The sequence below is a fragment of the Mesoplodon mirus genome, assembly GCF_964341445.2.
Source record: "Mesoplodon mirus genome assembly, chromosome: 2".
Classification (NCBI taxonomy): domain Eukaryota; kingdom Metazoa; phylum Chordata; class Mammalia; order Artiodactyla; family Ziphiidae; genus Mesoplodon; species Mesoplodon mirus.
The window spans coordinates 107163019-107182032 of record NC_138977.1 but is presented as its reverse complement, the minus strand read 5'-3'; the positions used below and the strand labels follow the sequence as shown (position 1 = coordinate 107182032).

The window sequence follows — 19014 nt, the reverse complement described above, 5'->3', positions numbered from 1 at the left end:
GCTGGATCTTAAACCAAGCGCTGTTAGTGTAATTCCTTCTGATCTCTTAGAACTGAGAATTCACATTATTTGTGAAGCACAAATGGTTAAAATGTCAAGTGAATCACATCACCTTTGGAAGGTCGTATCCTTCTAGGCCAGAGGTCAACTTACCTATACTAGCAGGGAAAATATAAATAGCTAACAAAGACAATCATACACATCACCAAGTCAAATAAGACTTTAGCTCTTAAGCCTTTATTTCTAATTCTTTCAATCACTATAATTTTAATAAACATGTTGTAGAGTTTTAGGCCACCTGGCAAGAGTTTATTTTTAAAAGTAATTTCTACATAATGATTTCAGTTCTCTAAATCAAATCCAAGCTTCTACAGTGCTAATCAGCAGCCACGGAATTAAAATACTGAGGTGGAAGGTTCCTTTGATTTTTACCTATACTCACCTAGTCTAATTCCCACTAAAAGACTGTTAGAAATGAGACAAATAAGGCTATAGCAAGCTAAATGGCATTTACAACTAAAACCAAAACAAAATAAAACCCGAGGGAAAAGCTCTAACACCTCCAATATTAAACTGGAACTGCTATGAATTTTTAGCTGTAAATAATGCAAACAAAGAGCAAAAGCTAACAGTACAAAAATGAGGCCATTTAATGAACTATGAAAAATAATGTGAAAAGACAAAAACATACCCATGTAGACTTCAAAGTAAGAAATAACATTTAATCGACAGAACTATCATCTACTTTTGGTAGATCTAATAAAAGCGGCACATCACTACTAATTCCCTAAGTATTATAACTTCACACACAACAAACCATTGCTCATTAACTCAAGCTCTTGTTCTTTCCATGGAAACAATGCCTCTATATTTTACTTTTGAAAAACAGTAACTATTCTGAAATGAAACAGGAGTATTGACTTTCAGCTCTATTAAAAAAAAGAAAGTCAAACTAGTTCACTCATACTTTCTTTCAAGGCACTTATTATATTATCTTAAACATTTAAGTAAAAAAAAACTATAAAATATACTGATTTAATTCAACCTAAAATCCAAATATACAAAGAAAACAAACTGTGCATTTTTACTTCAACCTTAAAAAATTAACTGATAGAACTTAACTAGAGATTTTAAAAAACATTTAGCTTACTACTTTTGGTATGAGTTCCTTTACATGATTTAAATCTAAAAACCTACTAGAGAACGTTTTTTCCAATTAAGTGTATTTGTATTTAAATTGCAACAACTGGGAATTAAAATTTAGAAACTGAACAATTCAATTAATGACAACCTAAAGGAAAATTCCCACTTAAAAAGAAAATGAACTACTATTATGCTAAACTGATATGAATGTATATAGTAAACACTAATCTCGTTTAATTACATTAATTGACTCAATTCTTAACCTTTAGAGCTGGAGACAAAGATAATTTATACTAATATCTAACCAGTTATTTTTTAACAGTGAACATTATTTAGAATGGCAGGGACTTTTATTTTGCTCACTTGTGCATGCGACAGGATGCTGGCTGGCTCATAGTAAGTTCTCCGCATATATTTCTTGACTGGATAAATGAATCATTTATTCTCTAATCAAAATTTATCAGATGCACTGGGTTTCTTATACACCTTGATATTAGCTAGAATTGAATATTCTAAAGAATATCTGAATATCAGTGAAGTTTAGTGAATAGTTAATTTTAAAAGCAACCTAAAATTTCTTACCTGGTAGGGCTGAAAGGCACTATCTTCAGTTAAAAAATCCAGTTGTTTATCTACAAGGAATTCTACTGCAGTGATTGAACTGGGTATACTTTTTTCAACCAGGGGTTTGAAAGTCTGGTAAGAGAAAAAAAAAATTCTAATGGTTATTTTCTGGATTTTATCCTCAAAATGTGAAGGGGTATATATAAATACAATGTATTAAAGTCATTATCATAATGGTTTTAGGATACCAATTGATATCAGTTTTCATATTATAATCTAAAGTGATGCTTTTATCCATACAATAGAGTACTTTCTATTTATTTAAAAGAAATGAAGATTTTAAGAAATGATATGAAAAAATTCCAGTATAACTCCCAGTTTATTTTAAAAGAGGGATATAATCAAATATACATGTGTATAAAAATTTCTAATATAAAAAAAGAGAAATTGCTTCTAAAAAAGTAAACTGGGTAGGAGAGCATATTACCCCAACTCTTTAAAATATTGTATTATTCTTTATAAAACAGAGTAGTTATGATTTACATGTGTAATTTTTTTCCTAGCTCATTCACATCAAGAAGGATTTTAAATGATCAGGATGCATCTGGTCTTTTAACTCCACCCCGTGTACTACTCATCCCCGCCCCTGCCCCAAGCACAAATAAAACTCCAGCTGCTTCAGTAAGAGCAGCATGGGGGAAGGGTGTAGGAAAAGAAGAGGGAGGTAAGAAGTATTACACAAAACTGACCTTTCAGTAAAGTCTCTCCAGATTTCCACTATTAAAAAACAAAACAAAACACGGGCGGGGGAAGCAAATCAATGGTCATTTGATTGTTTTAAAGGAGACTCAACTTTTACATAAAGAAATTTACTCATATCTTGGGGTGGGGGTGGGAGTGAGCGAGGCAGGAGAGGAAGAGGAAGGAAGGAAATAAAGGTACTATATATGCATTTTTCTTATGACTATCACAATCACTTTCGAATAGAAGCAGTCTGAATAAAAGCCAAGAACATTATATCCATGATACTGCTTTAAAACTTAAAAAATGAAAACAATATTCCACCATCTTAAAAACATATAGTGGCTTTACTATAAAAGAATCTAAGTTTGGAAAATGAAATAAACAAGGAACTAAGTTGCTAAACTATCTATATAACATGGGGAAATCTTTCTTGCTACAGGCAACTTCTGCGACCATTTGGATGCAAACCAAAGCTTTCGGCACAGACAGTTAAAATCCCCAGGAGATCCAAAGCCACTGTATTTCCCCCTTCTCTTATTTATGTCTTAAATAAATCTAACATCTTATTAACCACAACTAATAAACACTCCGGGGAAAAACTCTTAAAGATTTTTAATTCAGAATGGCCCTTAAGCAGTTAATTTCTCTATTTAAGAAATTCTTTTTAAAGGTTTCAATTCGATTCATTGAGGAGTCTGTGTTTTGAAAAAGCTAAAAACAGAGGAATAAATATTTTAAACATGCCTTATTTCTACACTATCCACACCATGAACTAATAAATGATATCTTCTTTCACAAATTAACATGAAAAAAATTCTCTTACACCTCCACTTATTTTCAGTATTTATGATTAGAAAACCTAATCACTGTAATATCCTCCCTCCCATGTCCTAGGGCTAACCTTTTAAGTACTACATATGTATCAAAAGTATTTTTATTTGGGTGAGAAATTACATTTTCAAAACAGACATTCCCCCATTATTTACCTATCTCCTGCTACTGTTGCCATCTAACATTTTCCATTTACCATAACTAAATTCCTTAGTGTAATATGTAACATTTTCATATTATATCTTTGTTTAGTTTTTAGTAAACTAGAAAACACTGGCACCTTCTCAGAAGAACTTTTAATCCTTGAACTTTACCAAATGCTCTATTTCTTTTCAACAGTACCAAGTCAGATCAACTTGGGAAGGTTAACAAAAAGGTCTACAGAAGGTATTATCTAAGTGGCTAAAGATACAATTCAATTAAGTAGGATCTGGAAAAAAAGTAAACTTCTCCAGTCTTGAGTGCCTCTTTCTTACGCAAATAATACAGGTGGTTTGCATTTCCTCTGAGAACTAGTCATTTTATAATATGAAAAACATTCTTGTGAAGAGAACCTCTCAGAACTCAGCTTTTTAAGGTAGGTCAGAGTTCTAAGGGTAAATTTCAACAGGCCAATTTATTATAATTTAAATTACTGAGTTAGAAAAAACAAAGGTTTAGTTTCTAGGCTGAAATAAAGAATTTCTCATTTTAGGGTATCTAATTGAAAGCCACTGGTAGAACTTAGCTATCAGAAATGTTAAAAGACTGGTTTATAATGGTCTATTTCTGATACATGAATACTTATAATAACCATGTACAAATGAAAGTCAAAAGTATACCATGCTTCTTAAATATTAGCAAACAGGGCCACGACCTGCGTATTTTAAAATGTGCAATTACTTTTAAATTACAAATATGTTCCCACCAAGTGCCGATAAATACTTTTATAGTACTTGTTAAAGAAATGTTTTAATATGTATTAAACAAGCAACCCTAAAAATATGCGACTGTTTGTACTTTATGGAAAAATTAAAGACAAACAACATATAAAACTAAGAGTTAAAATACATCCTGATTCCCTAAAGTGGCAAGTCAATGATGTAACCATTATTAACTTTTGTATCCAAGTCAAACACATCCATTTCAAAGACATTATTAGCTTAAAAATAAAAAAATATTTAAATAAAAGAGAATGGATCCTACAGATTTTTATGTAGTAAGTATTTCGTGGGTCTAGGTGCACTGGAATGTAAAGAAACTAGAACTCATGCATAGCTAAGTAATTCAAGACTCTAAAGATATACCATTCTATGAGGAACTTCCACAGCCTAAGGGGAAGCAAGGAGCTACCATCTGATGAAAGTCACAGTAGAATATGGCCCTAATCATAAAAAGACTACTATTGTAATGCTGAAAAAAGACTTTGAAAATCCAAATTAAAATGGCCAATTAAACAAAACACTTTTTCAATTTTATTAATGGATTGGGAGTTCTTTTAAGGTCCTTTGTCTTTGTTAACTGTACTTTAAAAATAGTATAAAGCCAAAATAAATACTTAGTTGAGAGCCTGCATTTCTAGTAGGGCCTACCACGCTATAGGAAGAATGCTTAGAACAACTGTATCCTGTTTGGGGCTCCATGCTGCACCACATTCCATTCACATGAGGAAGAGGCGAACAGATGAGCCCTCCTCGAAAAAACATTTTTAAAATAAGTCAGCTACAGTTCTCAAACATAACTCAGCTGCTCAAACAAACCATGTTAAAGCTCAGCATTTAACATTTAATTGGAAATTCATGGAGTTTATGTCTACAGTCTGAGTTTCTAACAATCTCCAGTTAACATTTAACAATTCCTTTTCCGAGTGAAAAAAATCAGGTTCATTAACTACAAAAATCTGATATAAATCTCCCTAAAGGAATACTAAAGCAGAAAACAATCTAGGATGCATTTCAGAAGTAAAGGTTTAGTCTTAAAAAAAAAAAAAAAAAAAAGACTGGAGTGATTCGAAAGAACAAAGTCCAAATTCCCACCCAAGCAGGTCTATTGAAAAACACGATACTGTTAGAAAACAAGTTGGGGGTGGGGAAAAGAATACACCACAGTAGAAAACCCTCACAAAACAAACACCCCTACTTCCCTTAACACATTATATTCTAAAACCCTAATCTAAAACATTTCTGCTATAATACTTTAAACAACTGAGCTCTTTTTTAAATCTTTACAGTGTTATGAAATTACTACACACACAATAAATCTCTTCCTAAACAAATGAAATCGTTAAAAATTCTTAAAACTAAGGACACTAAGGCTGGATCTATAAAAGACAGTGACCTTAATTCCTAAGGCTGAGAAGCAAAACCAAATGTAAATTAAGACAAAAGAAAAAGGAAGCAGAAAAATACAAACCGTACTTTGTTCTTGAGAATTTTAAAGTATCTTTAAATCTCATATATCCACGACAAGGCTTTAAAGGTCAAGAAGTATTGCTGACATTTCCATTTTGTTCTTGAGCAGTATTTTTTTTTAATCTAGCCTAAATACTTCTTAAGTCTTAAAAAATCACAGGCAAATGTCTTTCAAACCAAGCATTTCTAAGCTTACTTGCGGCGTCGTCATTGTATAGTAAGAAAAGCCAAGACCACAGAACGAAGCAGAGGCTGTAACCTAACAAGTCTCCGACGAGCAAATGACGATTTTCTGTCTGCTCTGGCTCGGTCCTGGCAGTGATGAGGATTACAACTCGCTCTTTGTCATCAGCACTGTGGTGTTAACGACTAAGAAATCCTGCAGCTGAAGCACTACTGCATCCTCCGATCTGGGTCAGGATAATTTCTCCCGAGGTCGCTTACATAACCAGTAAGATACTCCAAATAGAGAGAACAGCCATCCATCAGCTAGAGAAAGCCTTTTCCCACTGTACTCTGTCTGCGTGGAAACACACTGCAGTAGCTTCCAACAGTGCAGACACCCAAATGAGAGCGACTACTTGGCTTAGGGCACACTGAGAGAAGGGAAGAGGCGGTGCTCTGTAAACTGTAACTAATCCTCCGTCACAGGTGCTGATGGAGTCACTTCCAGCACGAGTCACATTACTGGTGATTACTCATTTGGCTGCGCCATAGAGACTGGCTCATAATTTTAACAACAGACAAAGACAGACTAGTGGCGAGACTGAGAGCTCAAGTTTACTGTCTCCTTCATAAAGCAAATGCAAATACAAAGTTTTTGCTTTCCAGATTTACCAAGGGGAGAAAGTGCAGAAAACAAGTAATGTGTAAATATCTCTCAAGCTGGAAAAAATAAAGCATAACTTTAAACCATCAAAAAGACTTTCAAGTGTGTTTTCAAGTAAAGAATTTATTTTTAGTTTAATCATTTCTCCTTAAAAATATACTGATATTTTGAAAAACGCAGGCAAGAAAACAGTTTAACATTTCTGGAGTAATAAACTAAGTTAAATCAAATGACATAACCAACAATCTCACTGACACTTTACTCAAAGGAAAAACGAACCGGTAATATTTATTCTGGCAGATTAAAAAATATTCCTGAAACATTTTCATTGTTTATAAAAATAATTTAAATAGTTTACAGTTATAAAAACCTATAATGGCCACACATGGCTACTGAGCACCTGACATGTGATTAGTCTGAATTGAGATGTGTGCTGTATGTATAATAAACACAATGAATACGAAGAATGTCAGATATCGGCAAGTGCAAGAAAACATTCACCTTTTTTTTTTTTTTTGAGGCAACGAATACGACTTTATTTGGAAAGCCGGCAAACCAAGAAGGTGGCAGACTAGTGTCTCTGAAACACCATCTTCATTCACCTATTTTTTAATGATGTTTGTGAATGGTCTTTTATTATAAATTTGCCCCAATGTCAGGTATCTCAATTTCAATAAATTTAAAACATTACACTGATTTTTAAAAATACCACACACACAACCATTTTATCAAATTATGTTAAAAGAAAAACTTCCAGCCACCAGCCAATGCCCTGTCCCTTTAAATCTATTCCAGATGTATCAATTCCATTTCAAAGAAAACATCAGGTTAACTACTGAAAAGCAGATATTTTAAATTTAGTCTATTATGGATTGCACTTAAAATCTCAATCAATCCTGTTTTAAGGATGAAAGAGAGGGGTAATAATTATTCAAAGAATGTTAGTAAAGGCACTTCCCTGGTGGCACAGTGGTTAAGAATCCACCTGCCAATGCAGGGGACACGGGTTCGAACCCTGGTCCGGGAAGATCCCACATGCCACGGAGCAACTAAGCCCGTGCGCCACAACTACTAAGCCTGCGCTCTAGAGCCCTCAAGCCACAACTACTGAGCCCACATGCCACAACTACTGAAGCCCACTCACCCTAGACCCGAGCTCCGCAACAATAGAAGCCACCGCAATGAGAAGCCCATGCACAGCAACGAAGAGTAGCCCCTGCTTGCTGCAACCAGAGAAAGCCAGCACGCAGCAACGAAGACCCAACGCAGCCAAAATATAAAATACGCATCCCAATAATTCATTCATAATTAATTACTTAAGACGTGAACATAAAACATATATGGAATTAAAAGAATTCAATGTAATGTAAGTTTCCAGAAAAACAACTGGAGTAATATGGCAGCCTTATTCTGAGCCACAAACAAAAAACAAACTCAAATGTTTGATTCAGGTTATTACATTATAAACTATCAAATTTTAAATGCATATAATACTACTTTTCTACAATTTACTGTACATTAGAAAATGAGTTAAATATTTCACAAGATTCATCTTACAATCTCACATAAATTCAAGTTTGACTATATGTGTTGTTATTAACTTAAAAACATGTCTTTGTTCCTCAAGTACTATTAGTCCCCTACAGAATCAAACAGCATTAAGACCTACACTTAGCTAACAATCCAAATGCCACAATATTTATATATTGCTAGTGATACATAATTCAATAATTTTTATAAAATCAAAATAATTAATATCAATGCTGAAAAACCATTCACTTTTATTTCATACTACATCAGAGTTGCATTAAAGTTAGATGCTTTTCCATTGATACAAATACTACATAGTTGATTCTTAATGCAAATAAAGGGTACAAGTGCAACTAGTTGAAAACCATAAATATCTTTTTAATATTTAAATTGACCTTAATAAATATTTTTATAAATATATGAATGTGAGTTTGGTCTGGTACGCTGGCAAATTTCTAACACAAATAAAAATAGTGAAGTAACAATACAGAGAAACCACTTGGTAGCAAGCGTTAAGTTGCTCAGCTTTTACAAGTCTCCTTAATTCTCTCTTGTTCTTACAACTCATAAGGAATAGTATTAAATATCACCTTTCAGACGGCGAAAAACACCAATTTGAGGCAAGCAGCATTTCAGTCCTTTAAACTGGTTCTTCTTATGGCTTATACCTTCCTTAATGAATTAAGGAAGGAAGTTGAAGAGCTACTGTTAAAATTTTTTTTTCTTTCTTTTTTTTGGTTGGGTAAAAGGTCTTTTCTGGCAGCTAAACCAGGCTAGAGGAAGAGGAAACTACTCCAGTTACTGCCCAGAAATACACATCTCTGACTTCCTTCCTTTTCAGCTGGTTTCTAGGTTACAAGCTGAATAAGTCAACAGAGGTGAGAAAGTAAACAGAGGCTTAAAAGGAAGGCAACACTGTATGGCTATCTGAAGAAAATCTGTTCCTTCCAATAACTGTAGAACCTTTTTACATGTAATTAAGAGTTAAACTAGCATTTTAGTCCCATTTATCTTGGGCTATGAAAGAAATAAATCCCTCATCTTTATAGATATGGAAGCCTAGACAAACAAGTGGATTTCTCCAAGTATACAGACTTTACAAAAAGCCAAAAACCTCTAAGTTTCAGTGGCTTATTAGCATTTTAAGTATTTTTTTTAGACATAAAGATAGGAAAACAAGAGAAACAATAGTAGTTAAAAGAGGATTTGGATTTGATATGGCCTTATTTGAAGGCTGACTAGATTCAGGAAAATACTTTTCAATATGCCCTACTGCCCTACAAATCTATGAAAATATATAATCAAACGTGTAACTCTCACATCATGGTAATGACCAAATGATTAACTTCTTCACATTAATAAATCCATGTAGATCTTCCAGGCACTGCAAAGGTTGTGTAGCAGTTTCATACCTTCAATAGACCATGAAGTTCCAAGAGGATTTCCAGATGATACAGACATAATCTTGATTTTTAAACTCTCTTCTCTCCCTTAAGCATGCAGGACGTTCATTCAACCAATATGCATAGGATGTCTTGAATTAGTGCACTTTTCCCTCCTTTCTTACCTATATCCTTGATAAATGCCCCAGTCATAAGAGGAAAGTTGTGCAACAACAGAATGTGTTCATTTTTTAACTTGGTAAATATCACATCATAGGTTCTATGATATACAGCTAAGAAAAATCACTGTTGATAACACAAAAACACTACACAAATAGTCTCTGTGTCTGAATAAGCATTATGGCTGAATTCAGTGTCCTTTCTTTTATTTTTTCCTTCTAGCCTTTCTGAGTACTAATAAAGCACATACTCTAACTCCAGAGTAGTTTTACCAGTTTGTCATATCTAGGACTTCTCTTTCAGAATCTCCCTGATCCGTCTTTCTTCCTCCCAATATTATGAGGTTTCACTTATAGTCATCCCTCTGTATCTGTGAGGGATTGGTTCCAGGGCCCAGGAGGACATCAAAATCCTTGAAGGCTCAAGTCCCTTATATAAAATAGCATAGGATTTGCATATAACCTACCCACATCTTCCCATAAACTTTAAATCATCTCTAGATTACTTATAATACTTAATACAATATAAATAATATGTAGATAGTTGCCAGGTGCAAGGCAAATTCAAGTTTTGTTTTTGAGAATTTTCTGGAATTTTTTCTTCTGAAATTTTCCACGGTTGATTGCATCCTCAGATGCAGAACCCGCAAATAGGGAGGGCGGCCTGTACTTTTCTTTCTCTATAACTTCACAGGTGTATGCCACTGAGATAACCAATTTTTCTTTCCACAAATAATTCCAAACTATATTTTTAGACCTAAATTTTCATCTTCTAACCTGTATTTTATACTGTTACTAGGACACAGCCATACTTGTACCCTGTCACCACATAAAGCCAAATATGACAAGAATTAAATATTTAATCTTCTTTCCTAAGTTATTCACGCTTCTTTCAAAACCACTAGAAATATTATCACAACTTCAGAAGTAGTTACCTCAAAATTCATTAATACAGTAATCATGCTTGATGATTTACTTTGGTTCCCTTGCTCATATTATAATATTCTGAATACTTGATATTTTTCCTTTAAACCTCTGTCAATAATATGTAATTTTTAAATAAATTATTCCATAACTTTAATATGACTTTGATAAAAATACCAATACGATTTTTTGGAAGTAGACAAATCAAATTTATGGAAAAGCAAATATAATCTGAAAAGTTCTGGAAAGAAAGAAAAGAAAAATACAAATCAATGATAGGAAACTAGCCCTAAAAGATACAACAAATTTCAATGCTCTAATTAATACAACAATGGGAAACTAGAACATACATAAATAATAATCAATGGATACTTTAAAAAGTCCCAAAATAGCATCAAGTAAGTACGGGAATTTAGTGTAAAATAAAGGTGGATTTTCAAATCCGAGGGGGTAAAATGAGAATGAGAAAATTTAATACAAGAAAGATAGCTGTTAAAATAGAAATGGAACTTTAGAGATTAATCTCATTTTTACAGAGGAAGAAACGGACATTCAGAGAGATTAAGTGATTTTTTTCATCAAAGTACTTCTTTGTAGAAACCCTGGGACTAGAAACTGGATTTCCTAATTCATAGCTGAATGAATGATTTTTACATTGTAAGATGGTGTGAAACAACCATATTGTTTTCATGCTTGTTGCTATGAGGCAGCAGAAAGCAAAGTGTTTTGCTCTCTGCTGAATAAAACTTTAAACTTTGAACTTAAAATGGAGGAAACTGAAACTAGTCTAGAAGAAAATGCAAAATTATATACTACCAAGGAAAAGAGGTAGAACATAATAAACTTATCTATTTTTAATATGCTTTACTGACACATGTCACCTATCAGAAAGAAGAAACAAACAGGATTAGGTAAACCATTCAACATAAAGGAGTTTCTAAAGCTATATTCTGAAAAACACCATTTGAGAAGACAATAAAACACTAAGAGTTAAAAGAAAAAGCAAGTTTAATTTAATTCCTATTTTGTCACTATTATTTCTATCAAGAATATTTTTTAATGTAGAAAGTGTAAACTAGGGATTAAAAATAAACTAAACCATAAAAAACAGATATAGGATCCTTTTTGCTCTGTTTCAAGAAACAACTAGTTTTCCTTATAAATAACATAATTACTTAGAGAATAATTTGGAAAACAAAAGAAATGGGTGAAGAAAAGAATCCCATGGTTCTAACCATGAACTCAGCCAGTTAAGCATGTAATTGCTTTTTCCACAAGTATGTATATTTGTTACCAAGTTTTAAGGCACATATAATTTATAAGTTGCTCATTTCACTTAGTATTTTTTTTTTTTTTTTTTTGGCTGTGCCACGTAGCTTGCAGGATCTTAATTCCCCAACCAGGGACTGAACCCAGGCCCCTGCAGTGAAAGCACAGAGTCCTAACCACTGGACCACCAGGGAATTCCCCACTTAGTACTCTTTTCATGTTATTACATTGCCATCATTTAAAATAGCTATCTAATAAATACTTAATCAAGCAAATGAACATTAAGTTTATTACACCTTTTCTCAGTGTTGGATATTTAGGCCTTCTTCACTTCTCTACTATTACAAAAATAATAGGAAAATCTTCATGCTTTTGTTAAACAACCAAAATTCCAAGTTTAGAGGGTTCAAATAAATTACATGTTAGAATATTAAATTGATAGATACAAACTCAGAGCCATTACTGGCAATCTTTGAAAAAAACCATGACATTATCAAGATATTAGAGAGAGGTATCTATTACTATTTATAAAGGAGGAAAGGGGCAATTTAGAAAAAAACTACATGCTAGTAAATGAACTCCAGCAAAACTCTAAGATGCATAATTAGAATCATGAAAAAACAAACAAATAAAAAAACCCACACAGTGATAGTTACTAAGAGCCAAATATACTCATTGAGAGTAATTTGTCTTTTAATAAAAACAAAGGTTACTTTTACCAAGAAAACTTGCAATACGTAAGTCAATGAAATATGGGCTAGATGACAGTTCTTGGAACATTTGTACCTAGTTAAACAGTACTGAATAATAGCACTGCTTTTAACCTATAACATAGCATCTCTTCATCTTTGGTCTTACACACTATCACTTGAAGGCTCTCTTTATTTGCAAATTAATAAACGACAGAATGATTCCAAAATATATCTCACAAAAAATGTAATTAAGAACTAGATTACTCCCAAAGTTAATAATCAAAAGGTTAGGTTCTATTTTTAGGTTGAAAAAATCAACTACATAGGTAGAATGTAAGGGAGATCTAGCTTCCTAGAAATTCATATGAAAGAATCCTGGAGGATTTCAAGACACTAAGCCAAAAGAAGTTATGTTTGTTTGTTTGTTTGTTTGTTTGTTTGCGGTATACGGGCTTCTCACTGTTGTGGTCTCTCCCGTTGCGGAGCACAGGCTCCGGACGCGCAGGCTCAGCGGCCATGGCTCACGGGCCCAGCCGCTCCGAGGCATGTGGGATCTTCCCGGACCAGGGCACGAACCCGTGTCCCCTGCATCGGCAGGCGGACTCTCAACCACTGCGCCACCAGGGAAGCCCAAAGTCATGTATTTTTTAAAAAGAGAGGACAGAGCAGTGACAAATCAAATTTTGACACAAAGTACCCAGACCAAGGGAGGTACTGGTCCCCTTAGATTTTGCACTGGTCATACCACCTCTGAATATCTTGTTCAATTTGGGACATCATAATAGAAGAGGAACAATTACAAACTGAGATGTGTCGACACTTAAAAATCATGAATTATTAGGATCATTTGAAGGAATGGAGAAGAGGAGAGAAAACAATAATTAACTATGTACAATTATTTAAAGGGTTGGGTAATTTGAAAAGGAAGAAGCTGGTAAGTAAAATTTCCACAAAGGCCAATTCTAGCTCAGCACAAAGAATGTACAAATTTTTAATAATTAAACACTATCAAACCAAGGAAGACTTACTCATGAAGTAGTGAGCTTCCAATAACCAGAAGCAATCAAGAAGAATCTGGATGAAAACTAACTTGGCAAGCTTGTCACTGAAGGATCCCATTTCTGGCTTTGGCAAGGGGTTGTTTATGAAATATCAAAGATTTTTTTCCAATTCTAAGATTCTAATACTGTATTCATTAAGCAATTTAATGTTTAAGAGCAAAGCGAAGATAAATAAAATTAAACCAAACTTTTCATAAATACTGCTACTACTGCTTTTGCATATAAGGAAGAATAAAAAGAGTACTGCTGAATGTTCATGTATTACTGACATAAGGTGGCAGAAGTAAAAGTAAAAAGTAACATCTCCCATTTCAGAATAAATTAACCAAGACTTGTTCTGCTTGGCAGAAATAACTACATGGGGGACTTCTGTGGCACAGAATTTCTGTAATCCACAGATCCTTCATCTCTTACGTTGAAAAAGTAAATGTAGGGCTTCCCTGGTGGCGCAGTGGTTGAGAGTCCGCCTGCCGATGCAGGGGACAGGGGTTCGTGCCCCGGTCCAGGAAGATCCCACATGCTGCGGAGCGGCTGGGCCCGTGAGCCATGGCTGCTGAGCCTGCGGGTCCAGAGCCTGTGCTCCGCAACGGGAGAGGCCACAACAGTGAGAGGCCCGCGTACCACACACACACACACACACACACACACACACACACACACACACAAAATAAATGTAATTTTGTGAGAATAAAAAATATTACAAAATTAATTCTACTCAACCATAAATGCAAAGCATGTGTTAAAATGCTAATAATCACAAGATCACAGAAGAAATTCAAAGTTAAGCTAAATAAAATATTTTAAAATATTTTTTCCAATTTTTATTAATCATTTCATTGCTTGTACTCTTGGAAACTTGAATAGGATATCTATTTCTTTATTGGTTTTGTTCATTTCTGTCTGGCAAACATCTGTTACTTGTGCAGCACAAGTCAACAAAGCCTCTACAATTATTTCCCCATTATCTCCTTTTTTGTCAAAAACTCTGACGATGTTAGCAAGGATCTGGAAGTGGAATTTTTCAACTAACAAGGAGGATTCACAACTTCCATTAAGTATAACAGAGTAGCTATTTTGGTTATTTTAAAAATTAATACATTTTAGGTGATAATGATCCATATGCTAAGTAGTATTTAGATACAAAATATGGTAATACCAAAGTTATCAAAGTTTCAAGCATATTTCGTTAAGTATTGTAACTTATGCCAACATTGTGACAGGCCTGAAATAACAAAGTACTAACTACAATGCCAAGTTAAAAGGCTACAATGGAAGAGAGAATTTCACATAAAGACTTTGGCACTAAAGTGTTTTCTTTGAATTACTAACAAATTATGATTCATTCAAAATGAACTTTCCTTCCCTTCTAACATATTACAGGACAACTGAAAGTTTATATTGGGAAAAAACCCACAAAAACAAAACAAAACAAAAACCCCCAGAGAAAATGAATACCCCTAACCTAATTTCAGGTCAATAACCACTAATATAATTTTGCTACACTTCCTTTAAACGAAATCCCTCCCCTGGAAAGCTCCGTTTTCTTAATTTAGGTCAGTTCCTGTTTCATTGAGGACATCTCCCTCTAAGGGGATGAGGCAACAAAAGTCCTAAGGCTAAGTGGGGAGGGAAAAAGCTAAGGCCCATTAGTGATGCCCAGAAGCCTTGCTTAAGTTTATCTCTGCAGAGAGAGAGGAAAGTTTCACAATTAGACTCTTCATGGATAATAGATTTCTTCCAGGATCTTAGTTTCCTTCAAAGTTTCAGACAGCCTGTAAGCAGTCTGGACAAATAAACTTCTTTGGGACTCCTGTGGATTTAGTAGTGTTTTATAGCTTTTCAAACAGTTGTTTTCTCCTTAGGGATCTGAAAACTTCTCTGCATTGACCACTGACCACTTGTTTTTAGGAGCTTTTTAAAGTAGAACAATTTTTCCTGATTTCAGGAATCCTTAGGATCATCTTTCCTTCTTCCCAACACATTTAGGTCAAACTTCGAGCTGTATTGTACTTGGCCTTGGATAACATGAGCATACTCAAAAGGTTACATGATTTAGCTTAAAAAAAAATCAAATCATTTAAATGGTCATGGAACTATGAATTTTTCTACTCTGATGGGAAGAAATGCTACATAAGGAAGCAACTGCTAAAACACAACAAACTACTGAATGTAACAAAAAAGAAGCAAACTCACAGATATAGAGAACAAACTAGTGGTTATCAGTGCGGAGAGGGAAGGGGGAGGGGATTAAAGATACAAACCGTTATGTATAAAATAAGCTACAAGGATATATTGTACAACACAGGAAATACAGCCAATATTTTATAATAACTATAAATGGAGTATAACCTTTAAAATCTGTGTTGTAACATATAATATTGTATATCAACTATACTTCAATAAAAAATTTTTTAAAAAAGAAGCAATTGCTTATGAAACAGATTTATCAATGGGTCAACTAAAAATGCCTGTGTACTTTCCACTGCCACTTGCTTTGCCAGCAAGGAGGGAGTTTTCTTTACCATTCTCTTAGAGTAGTGAACTAGGTTGAGCTTTGATAAGCTTCATTAAGTTTATTACTACATTAATTGGTAAAGAATCCTGAAAGGTTTACTTTACTTCCAAAGCTTAATGCTGAAGGCACAGTGTTGTTAGCCAAGTCCTAAAACAGTGGTTCTCAAAGGATAGACCTCTGTCCAGCTGCATCAACAGTATCAAGTAACTAGTTTAAAATGCAAATTCTCAGGCTTCACCCCTACCAGAATCAGAATTTCTGAGAGGTAGGGCCTAGAAATCTGTGTTTTAACAAGTCCTTGGATAATTCTGGAGCACCTTGAAGTTTGAGAACCAGTGGCTCATAGCAAGTGTTCTTAACCTCTTTGGGGTCAGTGTACTCCCAGAGTCTGATGAAAGCTATAGCTCCCCAGAAACATGACACATAAAATTTTGCACCACAATTTCAGGGGTTTCCAAGGTCATCTGGAGAATCTTCTAAGAATATACATTTCTAAGCTTTAATCCTGATGATCTACTGAATCAAAAACTCAGGATGGGGCACTTCATTGTAAATATTTTTTTTTTGTAAATATTTTTAAAACTTCATTTTTAAAATATTTTCCCCACTGTCTCAACATCTCCACAAATAGGCTATAAGCACCCTGGCCCAGGTGACCAGGTACACCAGGTTGATAAGGTTGGTCTCTGCCACAAGTTCCCTTTCCTGCCCTCCTCTGACCATGACCTAATAACATTCAAAGGCACCAATGAAATCTTCTTGGCTCTTTTACTTTTACTTGGGTAATCCAACCTGACACCCCCAAGAAGAACACTAGCCTACAGGTCCTTGTGTTCTCTCTTGGCTCCCCACCTGCTTGGTTGAGCCTACTCCTTTGTGGCATAGTGACTTTCTCTCTCTAGGACCTCTGAGTATAACAAACTTTGTTTTCATGTGCCTCTCCTGTGTCTCCTCTTGTGGCTGTACCTCACTGACCATCAAATAAAAGAATACTGAACCGGCCTAGGAATCCTGTTTTTAAATGCTATCTGACTTAAATCTGAGATTCAGTCGGCTTTGAGAGCCACTGCTTCAAGGATCCATGGATGTTGGTTGAAAACATCTAGAGTTATCATATCTCAGGACAGAGTGCCCCAGTTCAGGTCTTAGATATTGTCTTGACAAATCAGTCTCCTTGTCACTTTGCTAACTCAACCTCCTACTCTCTCAGGAAGCACAGGGTCTTTAAATAGCTTATCAACAGCTTACACTGGAAAGCTGCTCATTCTCAATGTGGAGATGTGAGAATCATGTAGCAATCAATTTCACACACCAGGTCCTCAAATTCAAATAGCCTAGGGCTAGTGGAAGATAAGCTCTTTTGTATTATGCAGAGAGATACCTATTTAAAGATGCCTTGGATTCCTAAAAATATCATGCAGTTAAAGCAGCAGGCTCAGAAAGTGGCAATGCTGCGTCCCTAGATTAAATGGAAAGAGGGAACAGAGCCAAAATAGTAAATATAACCACAAAGGTAGTTTTCTCTTGATGCTTAAAAAAGATGAGAATTCCAATCACTGCTGTTCCTTACCTTCTACTCAGTAGGAGGAACACAGAGGAAGTTCCTCAAGAGAAGATATGAAGAGTCAAAAGTATAGTTAATCATCAACAAAAAAGATTTCCAAGCTGATTAAAATTGCCTATGAAGCAGCAAAAAAATTTCCCAGGTCACATGAACTATGAACCAAGAATGAGTTGGCTTAAGACTGTGACCCAAGGAGGTGAAGGCCCAAAATTACATTACAGTCTCCTATCATGTATGATCAATTACAGCAATTTGGGGGATGGGGGGGAAAAATGGGGGACACTAAGGTTAAGTGTCCTATCCTGACATCTATAAAGCATACATGAAGTTATAATTAAAGGTGCTCATCTTTAGAATGATATCACTTATATGTAGAACCTAAAATATGACACAAATGAACCTATCTACGAAACAGACTCACAGAAATAGAGAAGAGACTTGTGGTATGTACGGAATGGATGGACAACAAGGTCCTACTGTATAGCACAGGGAACTACATTCAGTGTTCTTTGATGAACCATAATGGAAAAGAATATAAAAAAGAATGTGTATGTATGGCTAAATCACTTTGCTGTGTAGCAGAAATTAACACAACATTGTAAATCAACTATACTTCAATATAAAAAAAGATATATGAAGCATAAAACATTCACTAATAGTGAATCAAGCTCTTAAATTACATACTTTAGTTATTACAAGTTCATGACCATTAATTATTGATCCAGTTAGCAAACGTTTGTGCAGCCCCTATGATGTGGTATATATCCACCGTGCATATTACATACAGAAAGTAAGAGTTACCACTATTTTGTTTTCCTTGGCATCTTATCTAGATAATAAAGGAACTAACTGCTTTTGTACAAGGAAATTTAAAATGAGTAATGTTAAATCCCCAGTTTAGGTTCCAAAAAGCTACTACTTAAGTATGGTGCAACACACACTCCCACCCCATCCCTCACAGGCATACATTAATATAACATGTGGTAAAACTTGCTTGGCAGCTTTTGATGCAAAAAAAGCATTAGGAAGTTTTATTCATTCTACAAATATTCACTGGAATACCTACAATGTGTTAAGCATTGTCCCAGAGATTTTGGATGATGCAAAGATGAAGCTAAACAGAAACTGCGTATAAGGCAAGAATGTTTTGTGTGACGTGAATGCTACAACTGCTATTATAGAGTGTTCCAAATATATGAATAAAAGTCCCAATAGATTGAGATGATTTCAAATGAAAATTAAAGGCATACCATTCAGAAAGATATAGACGTTAAAATATAAATAAAAGTAGGTGACGTGGATAGCAAAGGTCTGTCTAAAATCAAGTCATGTTAGGACTGCTTAAAGGAACTGGGAATGTTTAGCCTAAGTCTTTATTATACTTTAATACATAGGAA

General features: G+C 34.5%; 1 protein-coding gene across 9 annotated transcripts in view; it reads right to left on the bottom strand.

Moving 5' to 3' along the window:
• Positions 1-19014, bottom strand: part of JMJD1C (jumonji domain containing 1C) — a 331205-nt gene that overhangs the window by 69656 nt on the left and 242535 nt on the right. For 7 of the 9 annotated variants that reach the window (XM_082640256.1, XM_082640257.1, XM_082640258.1 and 4 more), the window contains one exon: positions 1726-1839. The exons of the other annotated variants lie outside the window; for them this stretch is intronic. Coding sequence is in view for 5 of the 7 variants with exons in the window: in XM_082640258.1 (XP_082496384.1) it covers positions 1726-1839 (114 nt within the window). In the remaining 2 variants the exon portion in view is untranslated. The remainder of the gene's footprint in view (positions 1-1725; positions 1840-19014) is intronic. 9 annotated transcript variants of the gene reach the window in all.